The sequence below is a fragment of the Ananas comosus genome, linkage group 3 (genome assembly GCF_001540865.1).
Source record: "Ananas comosus cultivar F153 linkage group 3, ASM154086v1, whole genome shotgun sequence".
Classification (NCBI taxonomy): domain Eukaryota; kingdom Viridiplantae; phylum Streptophyta; class Magnoliopsida; order Poales; family Bromeliaceae; genus Ananas; species Ananas comosus.
In genome coordinates, this window is record NC_033623.1 from 1,585,208 (window position 1) to 1,612,403 (window position 27,196).

At 36.4% G+C, this 27,196-nt stretch overlaps 3 protein-coding genes across 3 annotated transcripts; 2 read left to right on the plus strand and 1 right to left on the minus strand.

The window, feature by feature from the left end:
* On the plus strand, positions 270–11,963 carry LOC109707453 (non-lysosomal glucosylceramidase). The gene is made up of 18 exons (XM_020228708.1): positions 270–799; positions 1,611–1,721; positions 1,834–1,890; positions 2,027–2,103; positions 2,194–2,293; positions 2,985–3,058; positions 4,437–4,537; positions 4,784–4,887; positions 5,868–5,921; positions 6,024–6,079; positions 6,163–6,201; positions 6,459–6,600; positions 6,687–6,868; positions 8,597–8,664; positions 8,910–8,982; positions 9,254–9,315; positions 9,626–10,892; positions 11,434–11,963. Exons 1-18 carry the CDS (start codon positions 719–721, stop codon positions 11,690–11,692), a joined length of 2,907 nt encoding a protein of 968 aa, XP_020084297.1. The 5' UTR covers positions 270–718; the 3' UTR covers positions 11,693–11,963.
* LOC109707750 (WD repeat-containing protein 91 homolog) lies at positions 15,560–21,911 on the minus strand. Its single transcript, XM_020229273.1, has 16 exons — positions 21,774–21,911; positions 20,472–20,878; positions 20,270–20,392; positions 19,971–20,112; positions 19,128–19,429; positions 18,638–18,696; positions 18,444–18,538; positions 18,240–18,342; positions 18,034–18,128; positions 17,899–17,961; positions 17,660–17,735; positions 17,458–17,566; positions 17,084–17,196; positions 16,723–16,781; positions 16,028–16,136; positions 15,560–15,938 (listed from the first exon to the last, which is right to left on the minus strand). Exons 2-16 carry the CDS (start codon positions 20,860–20,862, stop codon positions 15,804–15,806), a joined length of 1,974 nt encoding a protein of 657 aa, XP_020084862.1. The 5' UTR covers positions 20,863–20,878; positions 21,774–21,911; the 3' UTR covers positions 15,560–15,803.
* Positions 21,790–23,562, plus strand: LOC109707418 (lysine-rich arabinogalactan protein 19-like). The gene is made up of 2 exons (XM_020228658.1): positions 21,790–21,829; positions 23,021–23,562. The coding sequence occupies exons 1-2, from the start codon at positions 21,790–21,792 to the stop codon at positions 23,560–23,562; spliced, it is 582 nt and encodes a 193-aa protein (XP_020084247.1).

A 27,196-nucleotide genomic window follows, 5' to 3' on the forward strand; every position in this document is an offset into this window, starting at 1 on the left:
TTTTTAATTATTTAATATTTAATTAAGTACGAAATTAAAAGGGCGGCGAAAAAGGAGAGAGAAGGGAATCAGTTTTTATTTTAATTTTAATTTTAATTTTAATTTATTTATGTATTTATATTCTTTTCTCGCAGCGACAACAAATGGCGCCATCTCCGATCCCCTCCTCTCCCGTTTCTCCGTGATCGAAGCCGAGCCGAGGCGGTGAATTAGGGTTTTCGGCGAAGCGATCAGAGCGATCCCTAGGGTTTTCTGATTCGATCGGTGGGAGGGGGAAGGATCCGATTCTCGAATTAGATCCCTCAGCGCCGGATTGGGGCCGCTTTTTGTTGCCCCAGTTAGTCGATCGGATCGGTCGATTCGTAATCCATCGCCTTTTGTTGTTGGAGGGCTTCGATGAGATTGGGGAGGGTTTGCATCGATGAAGGTGTTCCATTTGTGGATCCTTAGGGTTCTGTATCTGTGGAGTTGTCGGAATTTGGGGTTTCTGAGCGGGAATAAGTGTGATCTGAGGTGTTGAGTTTTATTTTTTTTTGATAAATTTGTTTATTTTTTGGTTTTTTTGAAGTCGCCTCAGAGGAATCTCGCAAGGGTTTCTGAAGTGGGGGAGGCTTGTTGTGAGAGTGTTTTTTTTTAGGGTTGTAGCTTAGGAAAGTTTTGATCATTTGTGTTGAATTTGAGGGTTTTGTAGTTGTTTTTAGTAGTTGTAGTAGGAAATATGGTGAGTGGACACCTCTTCCACTGTAGGAAGAACTCATGGCCCGCAGAGGAGTATGTGAGCAGAGTCACCTTGCAGTTGGTGAGCACTAGCATTCCTATATTGCAATCTCACTGCTTTTATTCGATTTAATCGTTTACCTCAGTTGCTTTGACTCTGGAAGCTGAACTCTTTCAATTTAGTTTCTTTCTGAAGATTGGATCTAGTTAGAGATGATAAAATATAAATTTTTGCAGAGTTGTGATTATATGATTAGCAAAATAAAATTAATACTTCTTGCTAACTTTTGTTGATATTATATTATATTCCTCGGCTGTTCCCTAAAATAGATTGATCTTTTGGGTAACATGCTATCAAAACTAATTCTAAACCCTTCCGGTCGGTGAGATCGTGGGCTCGATCCCCACCTTCAACATTTAAGTTAAATTTCTTCCTTGTACTTAATGTGTTAAATCTCCATTTCCTACATCTTTCAATTTCACGTGCCTTTCATGAGTGGGGTTGTTAATATATATTTTTGGGGCTGTTTACTATGATCGATATTTTGCGTAACACCTTTTTGCAAAGCTCTTCTGCTTACTCTTCTTCCCTTGTTATTTGTTGGATGACATTATTGAAATTAGTTCTTTTTAATCTCGAGAAATAGCGGTCATTGCACTTCTACAATCCAAAGCTAGTATTTTAGTAGATATCTTGTTTGAATTATGACTTGCTTTAGGATTATTCAAAGTTCATGTTTTCAAACCATATTTAGAGTCTTTTGAATGTCGCATTGTTTCTTGTTGTAATCTGTGTGTTCTTCATAATTCAGTGGCTGTTATGCATACTTTCTGGACAAGTTCAATTTCACCAGGGCTATTTTGACTATGATCTTTATTTTATACTATTGCAGCTGGACTTTGATGGTGGTGCGCCACCAGAACTGGCATGGAGGAGGAGGTTGAATAGTCATGCTAACATATTAAAGGAGTTTAGCGTGACTTTTATGGAAGCAATTAGAATGGTATAAAGAAAACCCCTGCCTTTGATTTTGTTAACTGTCTTGTTAGTCGTCTTCGCAGGTGATTGTTGTATAATGAGCTTTTATGTGACTTCGTTGTGATTTCGCAATGCAGATGCGTCTTGGTGTGCGTCTTTGGACATATGTGAGAGAAGAAGCTTCGCAAGGAAGGGTAATTCAACCCACTTTTTCCTCCCCCCTTTCACACTTCCATTGGTGGTTTCATTAGCTTGTTTTCTTATTTCTCACTATCACTTCAGTTTACATGTTCTTTTTGCTCTTTATCTTCTTTTTTTTTTTTGTGTCAGAAAGCACCTATTGATCCATTTACACGAGAACGTTGTAAGCCATCAGCCTCCCAAGGAGTACCACTTGGTGGGATGGGGTACGTGGTTATACGTAATTATGCTATCTTTGTTTTTCTTCCTTGACTTTTCAGATTCTTTTTGCTTATTTTTGATAGTTCTGTTTACAGAAGTGGTAGCATTTCAAGAGGTTTTAGGGGAGAGTTTAAACATTGGCAAATAACTCCTGGTTCCTGTGAAATGTCTCCGGTGATGGCAAACCAGTTTTCTGTAATTCTCCAATTCTTTCTCATCCATTATGTTCTAATATTTAATCTTCTCCTAGTAGATTTTGTGTTTGCACCTTTGATTATATTTACAAAGTTTTACTTTTGAGTGTTGTAACTTTTTTATAGATTTTGTGTTTGCACCTCTGATTATATTTATGATTTTTTTCACTTGAGTGTTGTAACTTTCTTATTAGTATAGAGGCTGCTAAAATGATCTTCTCCTATTAAGGGTCAAGATACGGATCAAAAACGTTATGAACTATCACGATTGCACCTCCAATTCTTTCTCATCCATTGTGTTCTAATACTTAAATCGTCTCCTAGTACGTTTTGTGTTTGTATGAATATACTTACCATTTGTACTTTAGGTCAACTGTAGGTACCTTTACACTTTCTTTGTACTTCTCTCACTCTGTACAGACATCATGTGAGCTCATTTATCAAAAATTTACTTTTAGATTTTACCTTTGTGCTGATTTCAAATGCAAGGTGTAACCTAGAGATTACAGTTTAGGTGATATTTATGTACTAATTCTCTATACATTTTTTTCCCGAATCTAGCTGGTTGGTGGCTATTAGAAATTTGCTGATGTCTAATACTGCATCTAAGGTCGTTTCTAGATGTACTCTCTGTGCTGAGATCTGTGAAAACTGAGAAAAATAATTTTCTTTGGTCTTCATCTATGTTGCAGATTTTCATATCTCGAGATGGAGGAAACAGAAAATACTCATCAGTTTTAGCTCCTGGTCATCATGAAGGTTTAAAGTAAGTGTATCTCCACTATCCTTTCCTCTTTTTTCCATATTTGGCAGTTTCTTTTTCTTTTCTATGTTGATATCAGCTGCCTAAGTGCCAGTAATATTGTACTTTGTGTACTTGATTTATAATCTGCCAACCTGTCTACATTATGAGCTGTTCTATTTTACAAGTTAATTATCTGCCTTTTCTAGTTGATTAAACAAAGATCCAAGATGCACTTTCATAGGTTCAAGGTAGCTTTTGAATACTGCTATGATTGATCAGACATCATCTTCCACTTTTTTGAGTCTAAATTATTTTGATCTACAATGTCTCTTGGTTTAAATGGCTTTTACTGTATGCAAATGTTAAACACTTCAATGCAGGAAACTCTCGAAAAGGTTAATACTGTTTTATTCATATTATTCTTCCAGACAACAGGCAGTTACTTTGTACATATAAACGTTAGCTGAATAATCTATTCAAGCGGTGGAGAGATGGCTAAAGAAGTTGTTTGACTGTATGCTGGTTAGCTCTTGACTTGAAAGCCACCCTGGATTCTCAATGTTCCTTATCTGTACTTTTTCTTTTGTACACCAAATTGACACATTATCCTAAGATCGGAGAATGCAATGATCTTGGACGGAGTTGACTTGGAGTTGCAAAAGTTACTTATCGGCTTTCTTTAATCTTGCCGTCATAGAAGACATTCTCTTATGACTTCACTTTCAACCCTCATCTAGATCATTTGTATAGGATGGGTTTGTATTAGTTGAGTAGGTTTTACTAGTCACCTATCATGTTTGGGAGAGTGATAGACTTACGATAGAGCTATCTTAGGTACTCAAATGACAAAGTTTCCAATGTTCGGAGTTTTTTTTTCTCTTCCACTCTTAGGTTTGGATACCTCATTCAAAAATCCTCAGATTAAGAATGGTAAGGAAGATAGGGGAACAAGGCTTTGGTCCAGTCTTATAGTTAACAACAAAATCGATTTGTTCTTTCTATAATATGAATACCGAGCATTTTTTAAATAATCAATAAACAATATGTCCGACATCCCTGGATCTTGTTCTCTTATATATTGTATAATTTGGTGTCTTAGTTGTATTGGAGCTTGTGGTGGACTTGTCTTTGCTAACACTGTTTCAGTGCTTCCTGTGTATGATTGCAGTAAAGCCAATTGTTTAAAAGATAAAGTAGTTGGCCTTCTGGTTTTTGGGAAAAGTAGTATAGTTTTCTATTGCAATGATGAATATTCATCTCGTGAAATGTACTTATGATTGTAGCTTGTTATTTCATAGTCTATATGTGCTATTTATTGTTGAAAAATGTGCTCTTGCAAGAGTGCAACTTCTGTTCCAGAAGCTATATTCATTTCAATTTAACTTTCTTCATTTATCAGGAAATCAGGGGACCAAGGAATATCATCGTGGGACTGGAATTTGAGTGGTCAACATTCAACCTATCATGCTTTATTTCCTAGGGCATGGACAGTTTATGATGGTGTGTTTTCAAATTTTGTCTTTTGAGTATAGTCATTCTAGTTAGGATGTTTAGCAATTACTAGTCATGAAGGGGCCGTGCTAGGTTTTTGTTGGGAGAAATTGGAGCTGGGAGAAATTTCCAATGCACGCAGCTCTGAACCTAAATATGAAGCTTAGTTGTAGCCTTTGTAACTAGATATAAGCATGTTTCTTCATTTTAATTCTATCTGGGATTTAATACATCTTTGTTTGCTCCTTTGTTTAGGTGAACCCGATCCGGACCTTAAAATCTCTTGTCGGCAAATATCACCATTTATACCTCACAATTATAGAGACAGCAGTCTTCCAGCATCTGTTTTTGTTTACACTGTAAGTGTGACTTTTCCATTGTACTACAAACTTGAAAAGTACATTCTTTATACTAGCAATCACAATGTTAAATAACTCATTTATGAACATGTCTGTTATTTTGGATGTTTAAAAAGTCCTGGTAGTTACCTTATCAACTGAACTGCTGAATCTTGTGTAACTTGAGCACCACAGTTTTCAAATAGAAACTAGCAAGTTTGTTAAAGTATTCTTTGATATTTCCATTACTTTCTTTTGTAAGATTTATGCTATTTTCTTTGTGGTTTCAAAAGGAATGCAAATAGTTAGCAACATTTCTTTCATCATTAATAAGTGGCCATACAACACTAGGATAAGACTTTGTTTGGTCACACTTATAAAGTTGTATGCAATTGAATATATTGCTGGATGGCTATTGGTTGCTCTACATATATATATATATAGACGTACACATGCAGAGACGCATACATTTATGGAGCTTTTTTGGTATGCAATGAATCCACTGTTGGATGGCTATTGGGTTAATATATAGATTTACGGGGCTTGTTTGGCCCAAAAAGGTAGCTTTACCCAAAAAGTGACATGGTGATTACTGGGGTACCCCCTTTGCATATGAGCTGTTTTATTGAGGATTTGGTCACTAGTCACTAATGTTATGAGGTCCGGTTGATTGCTGCTCAGGAGATTGTGCTTTTTATCTTTGACTTGTGCTGTGGCCAATTCTTTGCATGGGGAGAGAAGCTATAGCTATGATGATGACATATTTGCACTTAGAATTTTTCTTGATTTGATAGAACTCTTAATTCTTGACGTTGCTTCTCATGTCTTAGTGCTTTAGCCAATTCCTTACTGGGGGAGTAAGCTGTTTCTTCTGTGAATGCTAGCACCTTTCACTTTGTTGTTTTTAATTGAGAAAGTTTTATTTCTTTGTGAATATGGTAGATAGGAATCTCTTATAGTCAGTGTGCCTTCTTTCTGAAGTACTTCTTTCTCGATTGTAGCTAGTGAATACTGGACGAGATAGAGCAAAAGTCAGCTTGCTACTAACTTGGGCGGTAGGTGACTTGGTTTCTGGCCTTCTTTAATTCTATCTGTATGTTGCTTAATCTTAGAGCCTTAAACAATGCTTTTATCATGTAACTTTTGTGATGACACAGAATTCTATTGGAGGAGTTTCCCACCATTCTGGAGGTCACATTAATGAGCCATTCATGTTAGTAGATCTTTGTGGCAGACTTTGTTTACTTTCTTTTTTAGTATTTGGAATGATTGAAGTCCTTGTTTTTGAATGCGCAGAGGAGAAGATGGCGTCTCTGGAGTGCTTCTACATCACAAGCAAGTGCCAATCTTTGTTTTCTCTATTTTGATGGTTGGTTAGCAGTTTCCCTTAGGTTGTTCATGCGGTCAATGGCAACTGATGTCCACTTTGCATATCCTCTTGCTTAAATTTCTTCGATAACTTCTGTCTACGGAACCAATGCCACGCAATCAGCCTTCTCTACTGATTTTATCTACTTCTCTTTTGCACTGTTTGCCACGAACCTGGTTAAAAATTGTTCTTTAATATTCTTTGGTTAATGATAAAATTTCAGGACTGCTAAAGATAACCCTCCTGTAACTTTTGCCATAGCCGCATGTGAAACTCAAAATGTCAATGTGACAGTTTTGCCAGTTTTCGGCCTTTCCGATGGAAATTGTGTCACAGCCAGGGAAATGTGGGGTACCATGGTGCAGGTAGTCGTTTGCATTTTGATGCATGTCTTAGCATTCAGGGCCATGGTATTAACATCTTTTTTCTTTGCTTACTTTTTCTTGTGAAGGGTGGACAATTTGAGCGGGGAAATTTTGATGCTGGTCCAAGTATGCCTTCTTCGGGTGATACAATTTGTGCTGCAGTTTCTGCTTCTACTTGGGTTGAGGCGCACGGAAGATGTACTGTCGCGTTCGCCTTAGCCTGGTCGTCCCCAAAAGTGAAGTTTCAGAAGGGATGCACATACCATAGGTATCTTATGCCTTTGCTGGTTATATGGAATATTGGAAGTTTTTGCATACCTTATTCTTTATGCAATTCTTAGTTTTATTTTGGTATCTTATGCCTTTGCCACTTGTATGGAATATTGGCAGTTTTTTGCTTACCTTATTCTATTCTTAGTTTTATTTTATTATATCATTAGTTTTTCCTTGTATCAGGGAATTTATTAATAAATGACATGTTCCGCTGGCTACTAGTGTTTATTTACTCAAGATTCCATTGTTTAGAAATGCTTAATTGAGGCTTTTTTTGGCTTATTTCTAAAAGAACCTTGAACCAAGGATGAGGCTCATGCAGATCATGAGCACATAGGGATGTTTGTTTCATCGAAACTAGACTTTGGGTTGAAGTGGAGTTTGGATTAAAGAGGAGTTCGGTGAAAACTACTTCTTTTCCGCTGTTTTTTTTTTTTTTTTGAGAGAAAGTTAGCATGCTACCCACTTCGTTTATTTCTTTTAAAAAGAAACTTAACTGAAAATGTGAATCAACTTGGATTCGGACTTGGGATCTTTTTTTTCCCGCTATTTGTTTCGTAGTTATGGAAATGAAATTTCATTAATTCTGCTGTTTGTTTGGTAGAAAGTATATGATGTAAAACTATGATTTATATATAAATAATAAATAATTTAGTAAATAAAAATAATATAATTATATTTTTATATAATTAAAATTTAATTTAAAACAACTAAATTATTTTTTATACATAAATTATAGTAATACAACAATAAAATTATAAAGTAAAAAAAATATTAATACTTAATTAATCAATTTTTATCATATTTTAATTGTACAAACTAAATAAAAAAATATTGAAACTTAACAAATCAATTTTTATCATATTTTAAAATGCCAACTGAATAAAAGAGTAATTAGTACTATAATTAAATATATTTAAATATAACTATCTTTACCTAGTATATTATTTTATAATTTTTTCTTCACCTCTCTTCCCGTAATTGACTTCGGCCCACGATGGGCCAAAGTCAATTACGCCGTTTCAGGTTAACTCGAGACTCAACCGTAACTTTTTCACGACGAACCAAACAACGGAAGTGATCGTTTACGGTGAGAACGACTTCCGTCCTCTCCACTTCCACCCCACTTCCACCCAAACAAACATGCCCATAGTACGTTGACAAAGACATGAAGAGAAGAAACTTTGTTCTTCTGTTAGACCAAATGGGAAGACAGATGGACTTCTATTATGTCAGCATGAGATAGTACCCTATCTTTACAAAAATATTTACTATGCGTAACATTCACCTTTTTGCTTTTCTTTTCTTATTTATTTTCTTTTTTGTAGTTGCAAGTATTTCGAGAAAATTTATAAGATTGCATGTTATTTCTCGCGTTGTTATATATTGAATGCATTATGTCACCCCTCCACTTGTGCTTACATGCTGGCTTTGGAGCCGTAGTTCTCCAATTCTTTGTCTGTTCATGTGTACAAAATCCTATCCTGTTAAGCATAAGGCTTTTGAACTTGCTTTTGCAAGTGTCTTAGACCCTTCATAGGATGCCATTTCGTTTAGAGTAAAGTTGATGTCTAAACATTGGTATTCTATTGCCTTTCCCACCTGATTCACTGGTAGTTGCTATGCTTAATATTTGAAATCGTGTTTTAGTTAAGATGTTAAAATGTATCCATTTTCCGTTTCTTCTTTATCAGCTGACTATGTTGCATTTCCATTTCTGCAGGAGATATACAAAATTTTATGGAACTTCCGAAAGATCAGCTATCAATTTGGTTCATGATGCCTTGAAGAGTATGTCTTGATTCTAGCGCTTATCACTCTAACATATTCTGCCATCTTTTGGGAATATTAAATGTTTTACATTTGTGTGCTGCACCAGGGTTCATAATTGTTAAAATCTTAATGAGATGTAACTAAGCATTACTTGTTTGCAATTTTAAGTTTTTTGGTCGGGTTTCTTTTGCTACAATATTTTGCCTACATTTCTCGTTTGGTTTTTAACTGATGATGGATTCTTAATTTCCTCTGCGTGTCAGAATACAAGTGGTGGGAAGAGGAGATCGAGAAATGGCAAAACCCTATACTTCATGATGAAAGGCTCCCAGAATGGTAATTCGACATCTGCAATCACTTACCTTTTTTTCGTCTGTTCCGTAATACGTTTTACTCATTGAAAACCTAAGGAGTCATGTTCCATGTCCATCACCTATATGCCGTCTTTCACGCTTTAGCATGTTTTAAATCATGCATTTGACATTCCTGGTAACATTTTATTTTTATTACTTGTTCACTAATCTAGCTATGAATATACCAGTAGTAATTGAAGAATTGTATAATTCCATTTTTATCCTCTTGGTGAACTTTGTTTTCATGCTTTCAGGTATAAATTTACTCTTTTTAACGAGCTTTACTTTCTGGTTGCTGGGGGAACAGTTTGGACAGGTACTTCACTTTGTGTTGTTAGGTTTCTTATCATTGCTGGTATTCTACTCGTGAATTCCAAATATCGTTTGGAGAACAACTTAAAGATTTGATGACCTCTGTAACGTAGGCACCAGCAAATGTGATGATTTCTATTTTAACCGGTCTTAGAATTTGCATGTTGATCTTTGCATTGTCGAATTGTGGAGACAATTTTAGACTATAGTGCTCTTCCGCGAAAGATATGTTAACAAACAACTCGGGAATTTAAACTTCTCTACTTGTCGCTTAAGTAAATGTTGTCTTAGCCACTTTACTTTGTGATGTGCAGATGGTGAAGCTCCAGTTTTTGATGAGAAATTAAGTCCTGGTTCCAACCACCAGAAATCTACTAAAGCGGTTAATAACAATTCATCGAATATTGTAGCCACGAAGAATAACCATGTCAGTTTTTCTGGCATTGAGCTAAACAATGGTGATGAGAAAATAATCCCAAGTTTTCCAGCTGAGCATGATTCAACCACTTGTGATAGCATACACGGCCATGACACTCCGCAGCCCGGACCCCTTCTACTTCCACAAGGCGGTCCTGAAAATGTCGGGAAATTCTTATATTTGGAAGGAGTGGAGTACATCATGTGGTGCACCTACGACGTCCATTTTTATGCCTCTTTTGCTCTTCTGGACCTATTCCCAAAAATCGAACTGAGCATTCAACGCGATTTCGCTCGGGCTGTTTTGTGTGAGGATCGTAGGAAAGTCAAATTTCTTGCCGATGGCACCTGGGGAATTCGCAAGGTCAAAGGCGCTGTCCCCCATGATCTAGGAACTCACGACCCTTGGCACGAAATGAATGCCTACAATATACATGATACAAGCAAATGGAAAGATCTAAACCCTAAATTCGTGCTACAGGTGTATAGGGATTTTGCTGCAACTGGTGACATGTCCTTTGGAAGGGATGTTTGGCCTGCAGTTTGTGCTGCCATGGATTACATGGAACAGTTTGATCGTGACGGCGACGGCCTTATCGAGAACGATGGGTTCCCTGATCAAACCTACGATGCTTGGACGGTTCATGGAGTAAGTGCGTACTGCGGCTGCCTCTGGCTCGCAGCCCTTCAAGCTGCGGCAACAATGGCTCACCGCCTCGGAGATCATGCTTTTGCTGAGAAATGCAAGATTAAATTCCTGAAAGCTAAGCACGTCTTCGAAGCCGAGTTGTGGAACGGTTCGTACTTCAATTACGACAGTGGGACGAGCAGCAATAGCCGATCCATACAGGCAGATCAACTGGCAGGACAATGGTATACGGCTTCATCAGGATTGCCCTCACTTTTTGATGAGGGGAGAATAAGGAGCACACTTCAGAAGATTTTTGAGTTCAATGTGATGAGGGTGAAAGGGGGTCGGATGGGAGCGGTGAATGGTATGAAGCCTGATGGAAAGGTCGACGAGTCTTGTATGCAGTCGCGGGAAATCTGGACGGGAGTTACATACAGCGTTGCTGCAACGATGCTTCTTCATGGGATGGAGTATCAGGCTTTTACTACCGCAGAAGGTATATTTATTGCCGGTTGGTCTGAAGAAGGATATGGGTAAGTTTTCTTATCTTTTCTGTTACTTCCAATCTTTGTAACTCTTGCTTACCTGCTATTGCATGCCCTGTTCTGTGCTCGTAAATTTGATCTCATCTTGCTTTTTTTTGTATTTTTGGCAAATTTTATCTTTCACTTTCCAATCTTCTCAATTGTTACATTTCTGTCTGAAATGCTCTGGTGTTGGATTTTAGTCCTGGTCAAACAATGGTTTGAGGATCATCACTCTTTTCAACAAAAAAATAAACGAAAAGAGATGCACGATTTTGACATGAAAGGATTCTTGATATAGGCCTAGCAGTTTCTCTCTTAGACATATGAGGCTTCCTCTTCTGTGATTGCATTCTGTTTAATTCAATTGTCTTTAACATGAATTCGAGACCCGTAATCAATTTGTTTGTACCGCCTCCTCTTCTGTGCCCTAGTTTCTGCTTTATTCTGCATAGCTATATTTGCCGATAATTTTTTTTCTTGTAAATCTATTCTACTATTTAAGGATGAAATTGATATCATATTTGTTTTCGTTTTGGTGCTTCTTTAGCTATTGGTTCCAGACCCCCGAAGGATGGACTACCGACGGGCACTACAGGTCGCTAATATACATGCGCCCGCTCGCAATTTGGGCGATGCAGTGGGCTTTATCTCCTCCGAAGACGATTCTCGAGGCACCCAAGATAAATATGATGGACAGGATATTCATCTCTCCCCTCACCCTCCGAACCCCCAACGAGACCTGTGTGAGAAAAATTGCACCTAAGAGCGCGTGCTTTGGCAACACCGTATTCCACTGCGAATGTTGATCAAAGTAGAACGTGCGAGAGTAAACAATTTTTGGTTCTCCCAACTCCTCAAGTAATCAGTAGGGGTGGGGGTTTTTTTTTTATTACTTTTTTCTTTTTCTATTTCTTGGGTATATGTAATAAAAAAACTTGGTTCTTTTGGGGCAATCTCGGGGAGGAGGTATAGTGGTCATAAACCTGGTGTGGTTCAGGAGCGTTCCCTTTGTATAACATTGTACAGTATATTTTTGTCCAATTACTTCATATATGTTGTTGTTTTCTATCTTTGATATTTTGCTGCATCTAATATGTGTTAGTCGCGCTCGATGCGTGGCTTCTGTGTAGTTGCTATTTCTCTGGATGAAAAAAAAAAAAAAACTTGTGAGTGCTGAGAAAATGTGCAGGTATTACCAGGGATAACTTGAAATTGTGTTTGCTCCGCTCTGAAACAGAGTTTTACTGCATCTCGGAGCGGTATCAGATGTAGATGCGAAAGCTAAATTATCGGTGAGTTGTAAGAATCAAAATTTGTGAAACTAGTTGTTTGAACTGTTTGGATGCTTATGGTAAAAGTTTATGAAGCTTCAACCTCTAAAATTTCCAGGTTTTTCCATACATTTATGCGCCGTGCGCGACTTCATTTGTCCATGATGCATCTTATGCTTCGGCGATTGGACCATCAAATGCTGTGGAGGATAGATAAAGATATGCTGCACAAATGTACCAACGCATCAGGTATGGGCGAGAACTTTTTCTATACTATCATCAAAAGACTCAAATCAAATGACTTAGAGAGGCAAGATACTCAAAACTCAAATTTTCGAAGGTTATTTGGCTACATATTTTACATTATAGTAACTTGTAAGTTGGATTGTTGGCTGAGTGCAAAAGTTGTCACGCCCCGGATTACAGTGGAAGTCCAGATTATGTCAGTAGACCCGCTGCATGCACAAGTATACGTTTTATACATAACCAGCCTAAAGAAGTTTACTAAAATCTAAGAATAGTAGATATCAGAGTAGAATAAAAATTATGTACTATAGCAACATTATAGATATACAATCATCCCCACATAAATTCTCAAAATGATATAACATTTCTGGCCACTCCAAATCCCAAAACACTGTATAGGCTACTATATATATTGATAGATGGTCCAACTATACACACAAAAAGAATAAGATATGCTAACTATCCGTAATCCTCTTATCTTGATCAGTCACTGGTACTAAAGGCTTTGAAATAAAATATTATAATTAATAGTCCCCGATAGCTACGGTCGACAATGCTGACAATCTACACCACTAGATTCATAAGATGCAGAAATAGTAAATAACTGAACAGTATAAATGAATAAATAACAATATGAATAACTGCTGAAAATAACTACTGCTATCATATCTCTACAATATAATTGAAAATTGTAAATCATGTATGTCATCATTAATTAGATACTAAATAAAATAATACAATAATACCCAATCATAGTGATCGACTCAGCGGTCAAGTTTAGTTTGTGCCACCTTGTGTCCAACACCCACCTATAGTGGTCCATTACAATGTAGGCTACTGTCCGGCCTATGTTATAATAATATCTCATCGCCTAAGCTCCGAAGTGGCACTCGCGGGACGTTATCCCTACTGAGTACAGTATTACCGTCAAGTGCAAAATAGCATGCAGACTATAGTCAAATGCGATGATCAACCAAATCATGATAGTATTGTCATAATGTCTCAAATACTGTTATAAACTCACATTATCTACTGTTGTCTATTGGCCTCCAAGCCATATAACACTAGCAGTGAAACGTATGCTTGTCTCAATATATTTTACAAATAGATATCAAAATATCATTATCATCTCAACTAAGTCGATTAATATGGATGTATAAGTTAGTCCGACAATTTTGATGACATGGAACCCACTTATATCGCAAATTCAAAAAACAGATCGATAGTCGAGACAGCGAAATGATCCGCTACAACTATCTTAGTCTGACGTCAGCAAAAACACCCTAGAGTGGCTCAAAAAATTTCTCGTCAAAATCACACAAAATTAGCTCCTAAAATATATAGAAATTAATTTCTAACTCTCAATTTCAATAAAAGTTCATCAAAAAAGTCTAAATAAAAAACAATAATATTATAATACTAATCCCGACGTCGAAACACCGAAAAACCACACGCGCGGCTAGCTCGCTACAAAAGAAAACCAAGCATGCTTGCTTTAGTAAGGAAAGCATGAGGATGGAGTGTGCCTAGGCCGAATGCACTCCTTAAAACAGCAAAAAAATTATTAAAGTTCCTCAAAAATTAAGTATTTTAACTTTACTCTTCCACAATCTAAATTTTGAATTTTCGAGTCTATTTTTGCGTTCTATTTCACGCCAAAACGTCTTAAACTCAGTCAAGCACGGTTAAAAAAAAAAATACTGATTAAAAATTCTTATTGCAATCTTGCCTATTTACTAAGATCCAGGATATCACAAAAGCTGTTATTTATTTAGCCTGCATGTTATGGTCGGATACTATTATTTGACGATTTGATCGAAAAATATAGAAAACAATGAAAGGTTTATGTTGTGTAATGGAAGAAAATTTATTTTTACTTATGTTCCCCAGTTGTCATACTAACAGGTTATGGGAACGCATTTTGTGGAAAAGAGAATCGAATGAAACTAAAAAAGAAATTGGGGATAGTTTCTTGTTATTACTCACGCAACAATGAGCCAGGTTAAAGTACTCCTAGATACATACCTGGTCGATTACTTTCGAATTGTGAGCATCCGAATTGATGATCAGCATCATTAAACATAATCTAGCATATTTAAACTTTTTAAGTTTCAAATTTCGTAATATTTGAACATTAGCTGCTTAGCATTTGAGTGATTCTTGAATTCATAAGTTTTAATCGGTAATATAAGATGAATTTAACACCACTTGGTCACTACTAAGCAAATGATTTCGTAGACCGTAAAACTTGGTTCCTAAAAAGTTTAAATAGCTTAAATCATGTTGAACTAATTTGATCGGAGATTTGAATGCCCCATAGCCAAATGAAGTAAAAGATCTTGTTTACTTCTAATAATATTCTAGCTTTACTCAACAAAATTTTATTTATTTATTTTTTTTTCGAGAAATAAGTAGCATGCTATCCGCTTCGTTTTTTTCTTTTAGAAATAAACTTAGCTGAAAATGTAAATTAACTAGAATTCGAACTTGAAACCTCAGATATCAACCACCAAATTCTTTGCCACTTGCACCAGAGCCGGTCGGTAACCAAATTTTATTAGATAATTGTGTTAGTGGGGAACTAAAAATAACTTGCTTGATTCCAATAACCACAAGAAAACTCGCATTAGGCAAAAAATAAAATTAAATTAAAAAAGATCTACAAACATGAAGTAGGTATGAAACGTGTTATAAAATTAAAAGGAGCATTCCTTAGAAACACAGGACAAAAAAACAGTAAAAAATAATAATAAAAAAAATCTACAACACACCTTCACTATTAGATTTTGAAATTCAGTGTATTGAAGACTCTTACTAAAGGCCCATTTGGTTTTGATATCCACCTAACATTAGTAAGCAAAACAAAATTTGGCTGAAAACAATAGAGATATATATACTTCTATGTTTTGCTACGAGATTATAAAAAATACATCATAACTGACTCATTGTAATATGCGCAACATGATATTACGTACAAATAAAGTATTTTTCTATTCTACTTCCTCAGTACACGCACATAACGTAACCTCCCTGCAATTTCAAATGACCACGCCCGACATACCATCCCAAAAACCATGTGAGCCCTCACAACACACAGAAGATGAACGCTAACATTAGATGCATACCAACTAAAATATCAAGTTAAAGTTTCTGCAGTTACAAACTAACAGCTACAAAAGCTTCTGTCATTTTATAGTAAGCTCCAATATTTTACATCAGAATGTTTGTTACATAACTAAATAAACAATGAACTCGTCTACATAAAAAGAAAGTTAGATTGGAAGGCTCGTCTCAGAGATTTCCGACTAGTCTATGTTTGCAGTAATCACTGATACCACAACAAAAAAAATGTTGTCTCGTAGACAAGATTGTATTGCTATCATACAAATGCAATCACTCATCAGAGAATGGATGTAACTCGTACTGAGTGATCCGCCGACCCAGTTATGAACATTGGAAGTGTCGGGTGCCAATCCACACTAGTGATACCGGCGGAGTGGGGAAGTGTTCGTAGACCATTCATATGTCCTTGCACCTATGAAAGCAGGTCCAAATTTTTTCCAATTATTTGAACAATTTAACGACTAGGAAAAAGATGGAGAACAAAACCAAACTGCCGCAGACCTGGTATATTGGGGATCTAACCGAACCAGATGTCACCAGCAATCTCCTGCCATTAGAATCTAATGCTATTTCATGCCAACATTTCTTCAAGCTCTCAGGATTGCAGAACCTATCAATAGAAAAATGTGTAACTAAGAAGCAATATTTCTGCAGGTTTGACTTACTACTATTGTTAGGATGGTAAACGAGAGATTATAATTGTTCTGTCAACTACATCTTTGCATGTTAAGATAACAAGTTTATTACATCTGTAGCACTCTAGGCATTAACATGCTAATTTGTTTATACACTATCAAATTCGAGCTGCCCAAATCAATTCGAGAGGTCACCAATACCACTAAGGCCTACTTTGGGAATGCATTGTCCAGAAGTACTAAGACATTAGCTGTAAACTTTAGAGGCCGAACAATTAAAAAGGTGTCTAAGACAAGTAGCTTACAATAGGAAGTAAATCTAATCTCTTCGCAGTGAAATGGCGTAAACAAGCGCAACTCGCAATGTCTATGCTAATTAAGTCAATATCATCTTTAATTAGCATCATCTAGAATGAACCGACTAGGCATACTGTATTCTGCGTCTTAGCTTTCATGTTGAGTTATCATCAAGCAACCAAGTTTGCGTATGGCAAGCAATTTTGTTCACGTAATGTCAATAAAGCATATCAGTTACATTGTTCTTAGGTTGCAAATATTTACCTACTGCAATCTCTTGACCAAAGGATCTGACCTTGGTTATGTAAGCTCCATTCAAATATCTGTAAAACAGAAATAATTGCTGAAGATGGAAGTTCGATAATTGCTTAGTGCAGTATAAATCAACTTAGTCTGATACTCCATTTATACAATGCAAACTCAACATTAGAGGAAAGAACCGATGAAAGTTTCGATAGATGACGAGGAGAAAATTGCATGCAGCGATTCCAAAAGATATACACCAAGGTGCAAATTTGTGAAGAAATACCATAATGATTAAGGTCTGTTCTGAACCATCAGATTCTTCTGGGAACAAGCACCATAAGAGATTGCATATTAAATCAGGAAACTGAAATTTACTTGCCTTCCCATCGGAGCCTAAACTGAAGATGCTGGTCTCATCAGGTCCAAATAGAACTGAACTTACTGCTGAATCATGGGCAGGCCATCCTGTTATTTGCAGGCCAGCAGACATGTCTTTGGATTGTTAAGGAACCTTACGATCCGTAAGAACTCCTAGCTTAAGCTCTTAAATGACCTTTCACAAAGCTACATATATCTTGACATGAATGTTGTAGAAAATTCATGGTTACATAACTAAATGCAAAGCATCCAATCACTCCATTGGCATGAAGAGGAATGCTTTAGAACAATTCCGCAGAAACAAAAAGATAACAGTCACGTATAACTCCTTGCACGTATTCTTGATGAGTATAATTAGCTAGCATTCAAGGATACCAAACATATGAATCATTCCATCAGTAGCAGAGGCTGCTAAGATTTTTCCGTTATGATTGAATGATAGTGAGGTGATTGCTGGAGGATCCTCACCAAGCGGAAGGACTGTCTTCACAAAATAAAATATAAAAACAATTATAAGTGCTCTATTTACATAAATCATGCACAATTGTCAAAAAAATATCCAAGATATCATATATACCATAGCTTTCCATGTTTTCATATTCCAAACTGTCAAGGAAGCAAAGCCCACTTGTTCAAGTTTACTCGATCCATGCCTGAAAGTATTCCATATGGACAGAAAAAGAAATGAGTGCAGTAGATGCGTTATTCATAGGTAGCCCTTCATGATTGTTTCAGCTTGCGCTCCAAAATTTTAATTCCATGCAGAATAATTATAAAATTGATAAAGCAATTGTTAAAAAGAAATTGACCGATTACCGTCGCGATGCAGCTGCAGAAACAAAAATTGGTTCCACAGGGCTACACTTCAAATCCAATACGCTGTAAAGAATTTACAGGTCACAATTAGTACATGATTAGTTTCACAGCTTCCTGAAGAAAGTGTGAGATAACCTTGGAAACTCCTTTGTCGTACTAAGATCACAGACAACTCTCTTGGCATCAGCATTCCAAGCTTTTATACCACCATCAGCTGTGCCTATGAGTAGCTATTGTCAAAAGGAAGAAATCCAAGATATAAATTGCTGCATTACTTTTTCTTCTTCCAAAATGGACATGAAAAATGATAAGTACGAATTAGATAAATCAATCTTGCATACCAAACGGTCAGATCTACACTCCCAATCCAATGACATAATCTCAGCCCCACAATAAATAGTAGCATTTCTGGATGATGGTGTTGATGAGTCATAAGTCCAAATCCTTCAACAAGTTTATAAAACAAGCAAACGAAACCTAATAAGTCAGTACGCAGAAAAAGGAGTTAAGTGTTATGGGCACAAAAGTTCTGTACACTTGTCTACCTAACAGTGCCATCAACAGAAGCACTTGCAATGTTGGTTCCTGATGCAGAAAATCGGCACCGACTTATTGGACTAGTATGCCCTAAAAAAGTTTCCTGCAAACAAGAGACTTACGAAATGAATTTAACTAGACAGTATAATAAGAAGAGTGTCACACTAAGAAAATATTAATATATTTAGAGGCAGTAGCTCACTTGAAAATCCACTTTCACTTCAGGAAACTCGTCTTCTCTCAGCGAATCTTGTTTCCTTTCTGCAGCATTGAATTGCATGCACAAATTGGCGAATAAGTTCATTCACTTCAAAGAAATATATCCTAATCAATACTTTACATTGTCCTTTAAAAGATATCTTCAATTATGGCTGTTCTGATGATTTTGGCTCTCCTTCTTTAATTTAGAGTGTTTATCAAATCATCTTCAAACATTTAAAAAGATCAAATTGATTTAAATAACAGAATAGTCATAATAATACTTAATTTCACAACATTTACATTAAATTGACGCCACATGTTACTTTCATAAAAACAACATAAAGATAAGTCTCAAACTCTCTACTACAAAAACTTATAAGAAAATGGCAAAAAAAAACAAAAACAAAAGCAAGCAAAACTGCAGAAAAGGATGAAAAAAGATTGTCCGCCAGAAGAAAATAATAATGATGGGGGGGAAGTCAAGGTCCAACCTGACTGGGATATCTGATAAGCATTTTGAGCTTCAGCATCTCCACCAAATCTTTTCATTGAACTTGAAGCAGGTCCAGACTTTAATGAGCTGGACCATTGGGATTCACTATTTGAAGCCAAAGACTCCCCATTTGCTCCTAATTTTTCTTCTCCTTGATGCGAAGAACTAGCGATAGTAGATTCAAGCAAATTCCTCTTTCGAGGATCTGTGGTATTATCCTTAGAAGCAATCTCACTTGACAGATGACCAGTAGAGCTTTCTCCTTGATGAATGGGTGTTGCCAGCGTAAAAGAAGACGTACTGAGCATCGAAACAACAAAACTATTGGAAGAAGTAAAATAATGTCCAAGGGGACAAATAAATGGTTCTTAAATAAGAGGTGAAAGGAAAAAAACCAAATAGCATGCACATAGACAAAACACAGGAAGCTCATCAGATTATAGAACATTTGCACACAGTTCCCTGAACTATAATGATTTTTAATTTAATTAACTCAACTACAGTGCTACTTGATTTGAGAAAAGTTCATTAGATTCTTCAGAACTCGATTACCCGAATAAAAATTGCAGAATAAGTTTTGTCAGATTTCTTCAAAAAAATAAAAAAGGCTTAGAACCTCGTTACAAATGACTTAATAGGTGGACATTAAACAATCACAAGTGCTTCAACAGCAAATCCTCTAAAATAGAAAACCATTGAAATAACCGGTTCACAATACATGAATATGTGAACAAATACGCCTCAATAACTTAACATTAGTAGAAATTGCAAAAGCATATGTCCACAAAACATCCTTGTAGACAGAACAATGTGGATAATAATCAGAAGGGAAAAAGTATACCTACTCAACCGCAATATTTCAGCTTCCCTTGTTTCTAGAAGTGCTTGGAGTTCTGAGAGCTTCTGATTGAGCTGCTTTATGTCATTTTTCAGACGTTTGACAGTAATCTTTTCTGTACTTATCTTTAACAGAGCAGGGATCCGTGATATCGTTAAGGAAAACATCAAAGTTTAGGCAAATACATAACTTGAATGCATTGAGCTAACATGGTTCTGTAAATACAGTAATTCATAAATGACATAAAAGAGAAGCAAAAACAAAGATCATGATAACATTCATGAAAATCTAATTGAGGATATGAGTGTCATTGAACAACTCACTTAAAAAATTCCGGAATGAAAGAAACAAGGCATCAAACCATTCCTTTGAAAAGTACACGCGGAATTGAGGATCCAAACTTGGGTTCTTGAGATATGGGATAACTGCATAGCATGCTATTCAGACAAACTAAAAAGGTCACTAGAAAGAGGATGAAAAGCAAAACGGGATAAGGAGACCCACCAAACCATGGCAACCAATCTTCACGTTTTTGCAGCAAATAGTTGCCGTTCACGCCAAAGAACTCCACCACTTTGTCTTTCCTTCCAGAGTTTAACGCATGGACAATATAGAATCGTAATATCGACAACTCCAATTTGGATAATGTAGAAATAAGTACTGAATCCAAAGATGAAAACAAGCACTGCTTAAAGAAACTTAGCAGGGAAATCAATTTGTCAGCCTGATATTTTGGTATATACTGTGAAAAAATCAATTCTAAGATTTTGTCCACTTGAAAGCTTCTGCCTATATCTGTAGACAACTCCGATTCAAAAGCTCGCAAGGTGCTTGTAAAACCTCTGAATGTGAGAAACTCCCTCACAAGTTCTTCCGCATACTGCATGTTCTCCATCTAAGTGCACCGACCTCTACAAAATACAATAGAGAACTTTATGCTACCGTTTAAGTCCCAGTCGTACTCGATTGTGAAACAACCAATTACTCTAAAACGCATATGGTACCAAAGAACAGTGTTTTTATATTTTATATTCAACACTTTCCCTCACGTCAAGGCTGAATAGCAGCCCGTTAAATGAATATGAAAGAACCATTTTTCTCCAAATACTTAGGCTATCAAAGAAAAGCATTTCTTTTTTATATATTTTATATCCAACACTCTCCTTCACTACTGAACTCAAGACATTTTAATAAGCTCAAGACGTGGACTTAATTTGAATGGGAGGAAATTAAGTAACACTAAGAGCCTGGTGGGATTCGAATTCAAAACCTCTTGCTCTAATATATGTGAAATAACTATTATCTCTAACATCTTAAGCTATTAGAGAGCGGTATTGTTTATTTAAATTTTACATTCAAATATTTCTACTGGGATTCGAACTCCGAACGTCCCTGCACATATCAACCAATTTCTCTAAAAGCTGAAACTACTAGGGGATGGTGTTTTTATATTTTTACAATCATTTGAGAATAGCAATCTAAAATGCGAAAAATTACCACAAAAGAGCACTTACTCCTTATCTTAAAAAGCAATTTCTCCACAAAATTCGTTCCAATTAAAATCAAAATCATGCCCTAGAGCGCAAAAATCGCTTAAACCCTACAGGGCCTCTTCACAATCCAAATCAAATTCAACTCCTCGCCCATTCGTTTAAACTCACCAAACTATGATTCTAATTAAAAATCGAATTGGATCTAGAAGTAAATTGCATAGGATTAGCAACATTTTGTGAGAAAAGGGATCGTATATGAGCATTGATTCAACAAAAATCCACAACTGGTACGATAATTTAGAGATTATGTCACCTTGAAAATGCGCTCGATGCGAATGGATCGCCGCGGAAAGGAGAAAATCTCGGAATGTTCGAGAAAGGGATTAGGGATATGGGGGATTAGGGATTAGGGATTTTTAGGGAGCCGCGATGCTGTGTTATGGAAACACCCTCACCTTTAACTGATTCTGAAATCAGTCCCTTAGCTTTTTTGTAAACTTCAATTTTATGGAAACACCCTCACCTTTAGCTGAATCTGAAATCAGTCCCTCCACACACCCCCCCCCAATTTCAAAAAATTTTTATTTAGGAAAAAACTTCAAATACTATCCCGATTATTTCGCACTTTCTTAATTTAGAACTTTTTATTTTCTCTTTTCGTTATCTCCTACGTTAATTTTTTCGTTGAATCAGTGGCAAATTTAAAACCATATGTATTAAAATAAAAATTCAGTAAATTATGGGTTATTATAATGAATATTCAATAATTCATAAGTGGAGTATCTGCAATTCTTTGTATATAATTTAACAAAAATTAACAGAAGTGCCTACGTTAAAAAGAAATTAAAAATATAAGATACTAAAGTAAGAAAACATAATTTACTGAATTTTTATTTTAATACATATTAAAAAGCAAGATAATAAAGTACAATTTTTTAAACCATGAGTTGGCAAAGTAAAAATACGCTATACTACAAGGGGAAAAATTAAAATTTACTTTTTTTATTATCCTCAATACTTGGTATACACCTAAAATGATATACAATACATCTTTTACACCTCCTATTCTAGAATTTAGAAATTATAATTTTAATATCTAAACTTTTTAATTTCTTAAATTTGATTCATTTTATAGCTACAAGATTTTTTTCTCTATTCCTAGTGTATTTACATATTTCTGTATCACACCTTCATCTGTGCTCCAACCAATCAAATTGTATTCTTATGAATTAATAATTGAAAAAAAAAAAAAACATGTATAAGGAATGAATAAAAGCTCCTGAGTAACATATTTGATTAAAAGAGAAATTGTTGTTTTCCTTTTTCATGATAAAGAGTTACACATCCACGGACACAACCTGACACATGATAAGTGATAAGAAAATTAAGTTACGTTTTTTTTGTTAACTCATGATAAATTAGAGGATATTCTTCTTTTTTTTACTTTTTTTTATGAGAGATAACAATTAGACAAAATTAAATGCCAAAGATCATATTAAAAGAGACAAATTAAGACACTAATACATGCTTTAGGTTAATTAACTTTGTTGAGATTTTTAGTGACCAACACCACCACCAAACCCGGCCCCACCGCCGCCGCCGAATCCGCCTCCGCCGCCGACCCCGACGCCACGCCCGCGCGAACCCGCCTCCGGACCCTGTATCCCCGCCACGCTCTCCGCACCGAACCACCACTCACGCACTCCGCCGCACACGAGCCTCACGCAAATCCACTGCGGCTCTGCACCACTCCTGTCACCACCACCGGCTTCCCACGCCAAGCCACCGCCGGATTATGCGCCCGCCAATTGCCTCCGCCAGCCACCGGCTACCCGCCGATGCGACCGCCGGCTCGCCGCGGCCACGCCATGCCTCCGCCGCGCCGGGTGACAACGTCCCACGATGCCACCGCGGCTCACCGCGCCACACGCCAAATGCTCCGCCACGCGGCTCAACGCCGTTGCCACCGCAGCTTCCCTGTCCCCGCCAATGCCTCCGCCCACGCCGATGCCACGCCAGCTCCTCCTGCCCCGCCAATGCCTCGCCAGCGCGTCCACCACGATGCCACGCCAATGCCTCCGCCACGGCCGGCTCCACACTGATGCCACCGCCAATGCCTCCGCAGCGCAAGCGCCCGCGATGCACCGCCAATGCATCCGCACCACCGGTTCCAGCTGGCAAGGCGGCTCAACCCACCTCCGGCGTCCACCGGCCAATGCCTCGCCACCTCAACCGGCTCACTGCCAAGGTCCACCGCAATGCCTCCACCACCACCAAGTCCTCCGCCAACTCCACCACCACCACCGACTCCTCCACCGATACCTCCGCCACCGCCTACTCCTCCGCCGATACCTCCGCCAGCGCCTACACCGCCACCGACACCAACACCACCAAGCCTCCCATGACCCAAGCCATGTCTAAACCCCCTGCTATATATCCCATGGCCCAAGCCGCCCCCGAACGCATGTCGGCGGCCGAAGAAGAAGCGCTTCTCTTCGGCCACTGATCCCCCCACTTCCGCCGCCGCAGAAGCCGCGGCGGCGAGAAGCAGAAGCGCAAGAACGACCCCATAAAACCAAGCTCTCATTTGTAATATCTAAGCTTACACAATTACTGGGTGGAGTGAGAGGATCAGTTGTATACATAGGAGTATTTATACAGGATCATGAGGAGAGAGAGAGAGAGAGAGAGAGGGTATATAGTAAATGAGAGCTCTACGTGAGTGGCTAAGAGAGAGTTACTTCCCAACTGTCTCACAGCTCACTCGCCATGAGTGGCAACTATTGCATGCGCCCGGTGCACCATGCACCATATCTTTGAATTTAGGTAATTTAGGGTAAACCTCAAATACCAACTTGTAATTCCACACTTTTTTATTTTAATACCCTATAATTTAAAATGTATCATTTCAGTATCTTGCGATTTTATTTACTCTTTTTGTCAGCACCTCCATTAACTCTCCGGTAAATCATATACAAAAACCTTTAGGTACACCATCTATGATTTATTGAATATTCACTTTAGTATTTTTACTGAATTTTTACTTTAGTATTATGTGGTTTTAACTTTATCACTAATATAATAAAAAGAATAACGGAGGGAACAACGGAAAAAGAAAAACGAAACTATTATTATAAGGATACAAATTATTATTATTATTATTATTATTATAGCATCTTACTGCATTGTTCTCTTTTAAAAAACAACATTTAGCTAAAATTATATATGAACCAATTAGATTTTGAACTTGGTATCATTCGGACAATTGGCACAAATTAAATTATAATAATTTAATTTTTGATACAATCAAATTGATGTAATAGAATAAAGAATTAATTGCATATAGCTCTTTAAACAGATTGAATAGCAAATATATATTCATACAAAGTTCAATTTTTTATTTTTATCCTTATTACCCCTATGATTTGTTATCGTTAGAGTATTATTTATTTTTTAACAGCAGATAAATGAAATGACATTTTTACCCTTATAAATAGAAGTTTCAACTATTAGAATTATGCAAAAATACCCTCCAAAAAAAAAAATTATCCAGCAATATAAAAAGAGTAAAAAGATCAATTTAACTGATTCACTAATCAGGATTTAGTATTTTACTTATAATTAATTATATTTTTCTAACGAATCCTAACAGTAAGGATGTATTTGAAAACGGTGGGACTTTTGCAGGGATAAAAATAAAAAGTTGAACTTCGTAAGGATATATCTGCTTTTCGATATGTTTACATAGAGCTGTACGCAAGTAACCCTAGAAAAAAAAAAAAAAGAAAAAGTTGTTGTCTGATGCGAGATGCACTGCTACATCAGGTGCAGGCAATAATTTGTGGGCTTTGACTTTGGGAGGAGTGTGGTATTAAATACTCTTTCTCAGGGCTCTAAAAATTAAGTCAACAGCATATCCGGGTGGGTGTGGAAATTCCAAGGACCGAGAATCCAAGCGGCACCGTTTGCCAACGTGCATGATCCATGTCATTTATGTTGCTTCCCGCGTGCATTTAAACCTTTGATATTCTAAATTTTATCTGAATTTGAATCCGAACATTGCGAATTTATATTCGACGAATATGAATATAAAAAAAAAAAAAAATTTGTTGTATTTGAATTCGTGAATTTTATTCGTACACGAATTTGATCCCAATCTGAATTGATTTCACATTATGTAATATAAATGAATATTTTATGTTATGTTTGAATTTATATTTTTGAGAATTTAAATTTTAATGTAATATATTTTGAAATATGGTAAAGATATGTAAATAATTTATTTCAGTTTTGAGTTTTCGGATTCGTATTTGGTTGTCGTGGTTCGAATTTGGATTTTCAAAAGTCTGTTCGGAATTAGACCTGTTGACATTCCTCTCTACCTTAGACACATAATATGAAAAAAAAAAAAAAAAAAAAAAAAGGTAAAATGGAATTGAAAACTGTTAAATAATATGCAACATCTGACCATTGTTCTTCGAAAACTTAAAATTTTGTCTAGAATAACAATAAGATTGTGTTGCGTGTAGTAAAAAATGAGTAAGTATGGCCGAAAAAAAAATTATTTATTTTCATATATACTTAATATTATGTTTTGCATATCATAATAAGTCGAGGTTCCACTAGAAAACATTGTCTATTAATGTTGGTTAGATGGCTCTAAATAGTAGACCTGAAGCTCAACACTTCTCTTCACCGTGGACTCGAGATATTTCAATAGGCCTAAGAGGTGGAATAATTAAATAAGAGTAAGTTCAATAATATTACAACTTATTAATAGGACTCGAATTTAGATTCTTCTGTTCGAATATCATATTAAATTATCATCTTAAATTATATGAAACAACAACCGTAGACATCCAAATCTTTTAAGAAATAAAAATCAAACTCACATAAAGAAAGATCATAAAAGTCCGATGATCTAATACTAATCAACTGCTCTAAACTATAATCACTACAACAGAATTAGATTATAGAATACATTTTTAAGACACTTTTGTGTAAATGTTCCATTTATGTCAAAATTCTTTAAAAAATCTACTAAGGCCTAAATATAAAGACTAATCCAATCAAAAATAAAAAGTTTCTCTACTCAACTAACCCCACCCGACCCACTCGGCCGATTACAAAGAGAAAAGAAAAAAAAAATTGATCACCATCTCTCCTTCTCCTTCTCCGTCGCAGCCGACAAGATAGGGTTCCGACGGCTGAAGTTTAGCCGCGAAGATCTTGCAGGGACTGTAGAGGGCTACAATCGCCACGTGTCTCTCCGCCACAGGTTGCTGGAGGAGTGGATGTCAAATATCAGGGCAGCTCTACATATAGCGACCCCCACATATAGCAATACTTTTAGAAAGTGTCGGTAATTTAGCCAACGGCCACTTTTTTTGACTTATACAGATATTTAAAAGTGTTGTTATATATCGTTTTTGTTGTAGTGAGTAGTTCGCGTCAATTAATTGTAAAAAGTAAAAAAATTGATATCAATCATCTCCAAATAAAAAAAAAAAAAAATCATAACCACGGGTCCACGAGAGGAAAATAAAATAACTAGGATGTATGGAGAACACCCCAATTATATTACAATCTATTTTGAAATATTGGCTCCTCCACTTTATTCTTTTATTAACACCAAAAGAATATACATTTTATTTAATTGATTAATAATTTTGTGTCATATAGAAGTTTTAATCACTTTTTATTGAGTATAACTAAAATTACTACTAGCTAATAAAA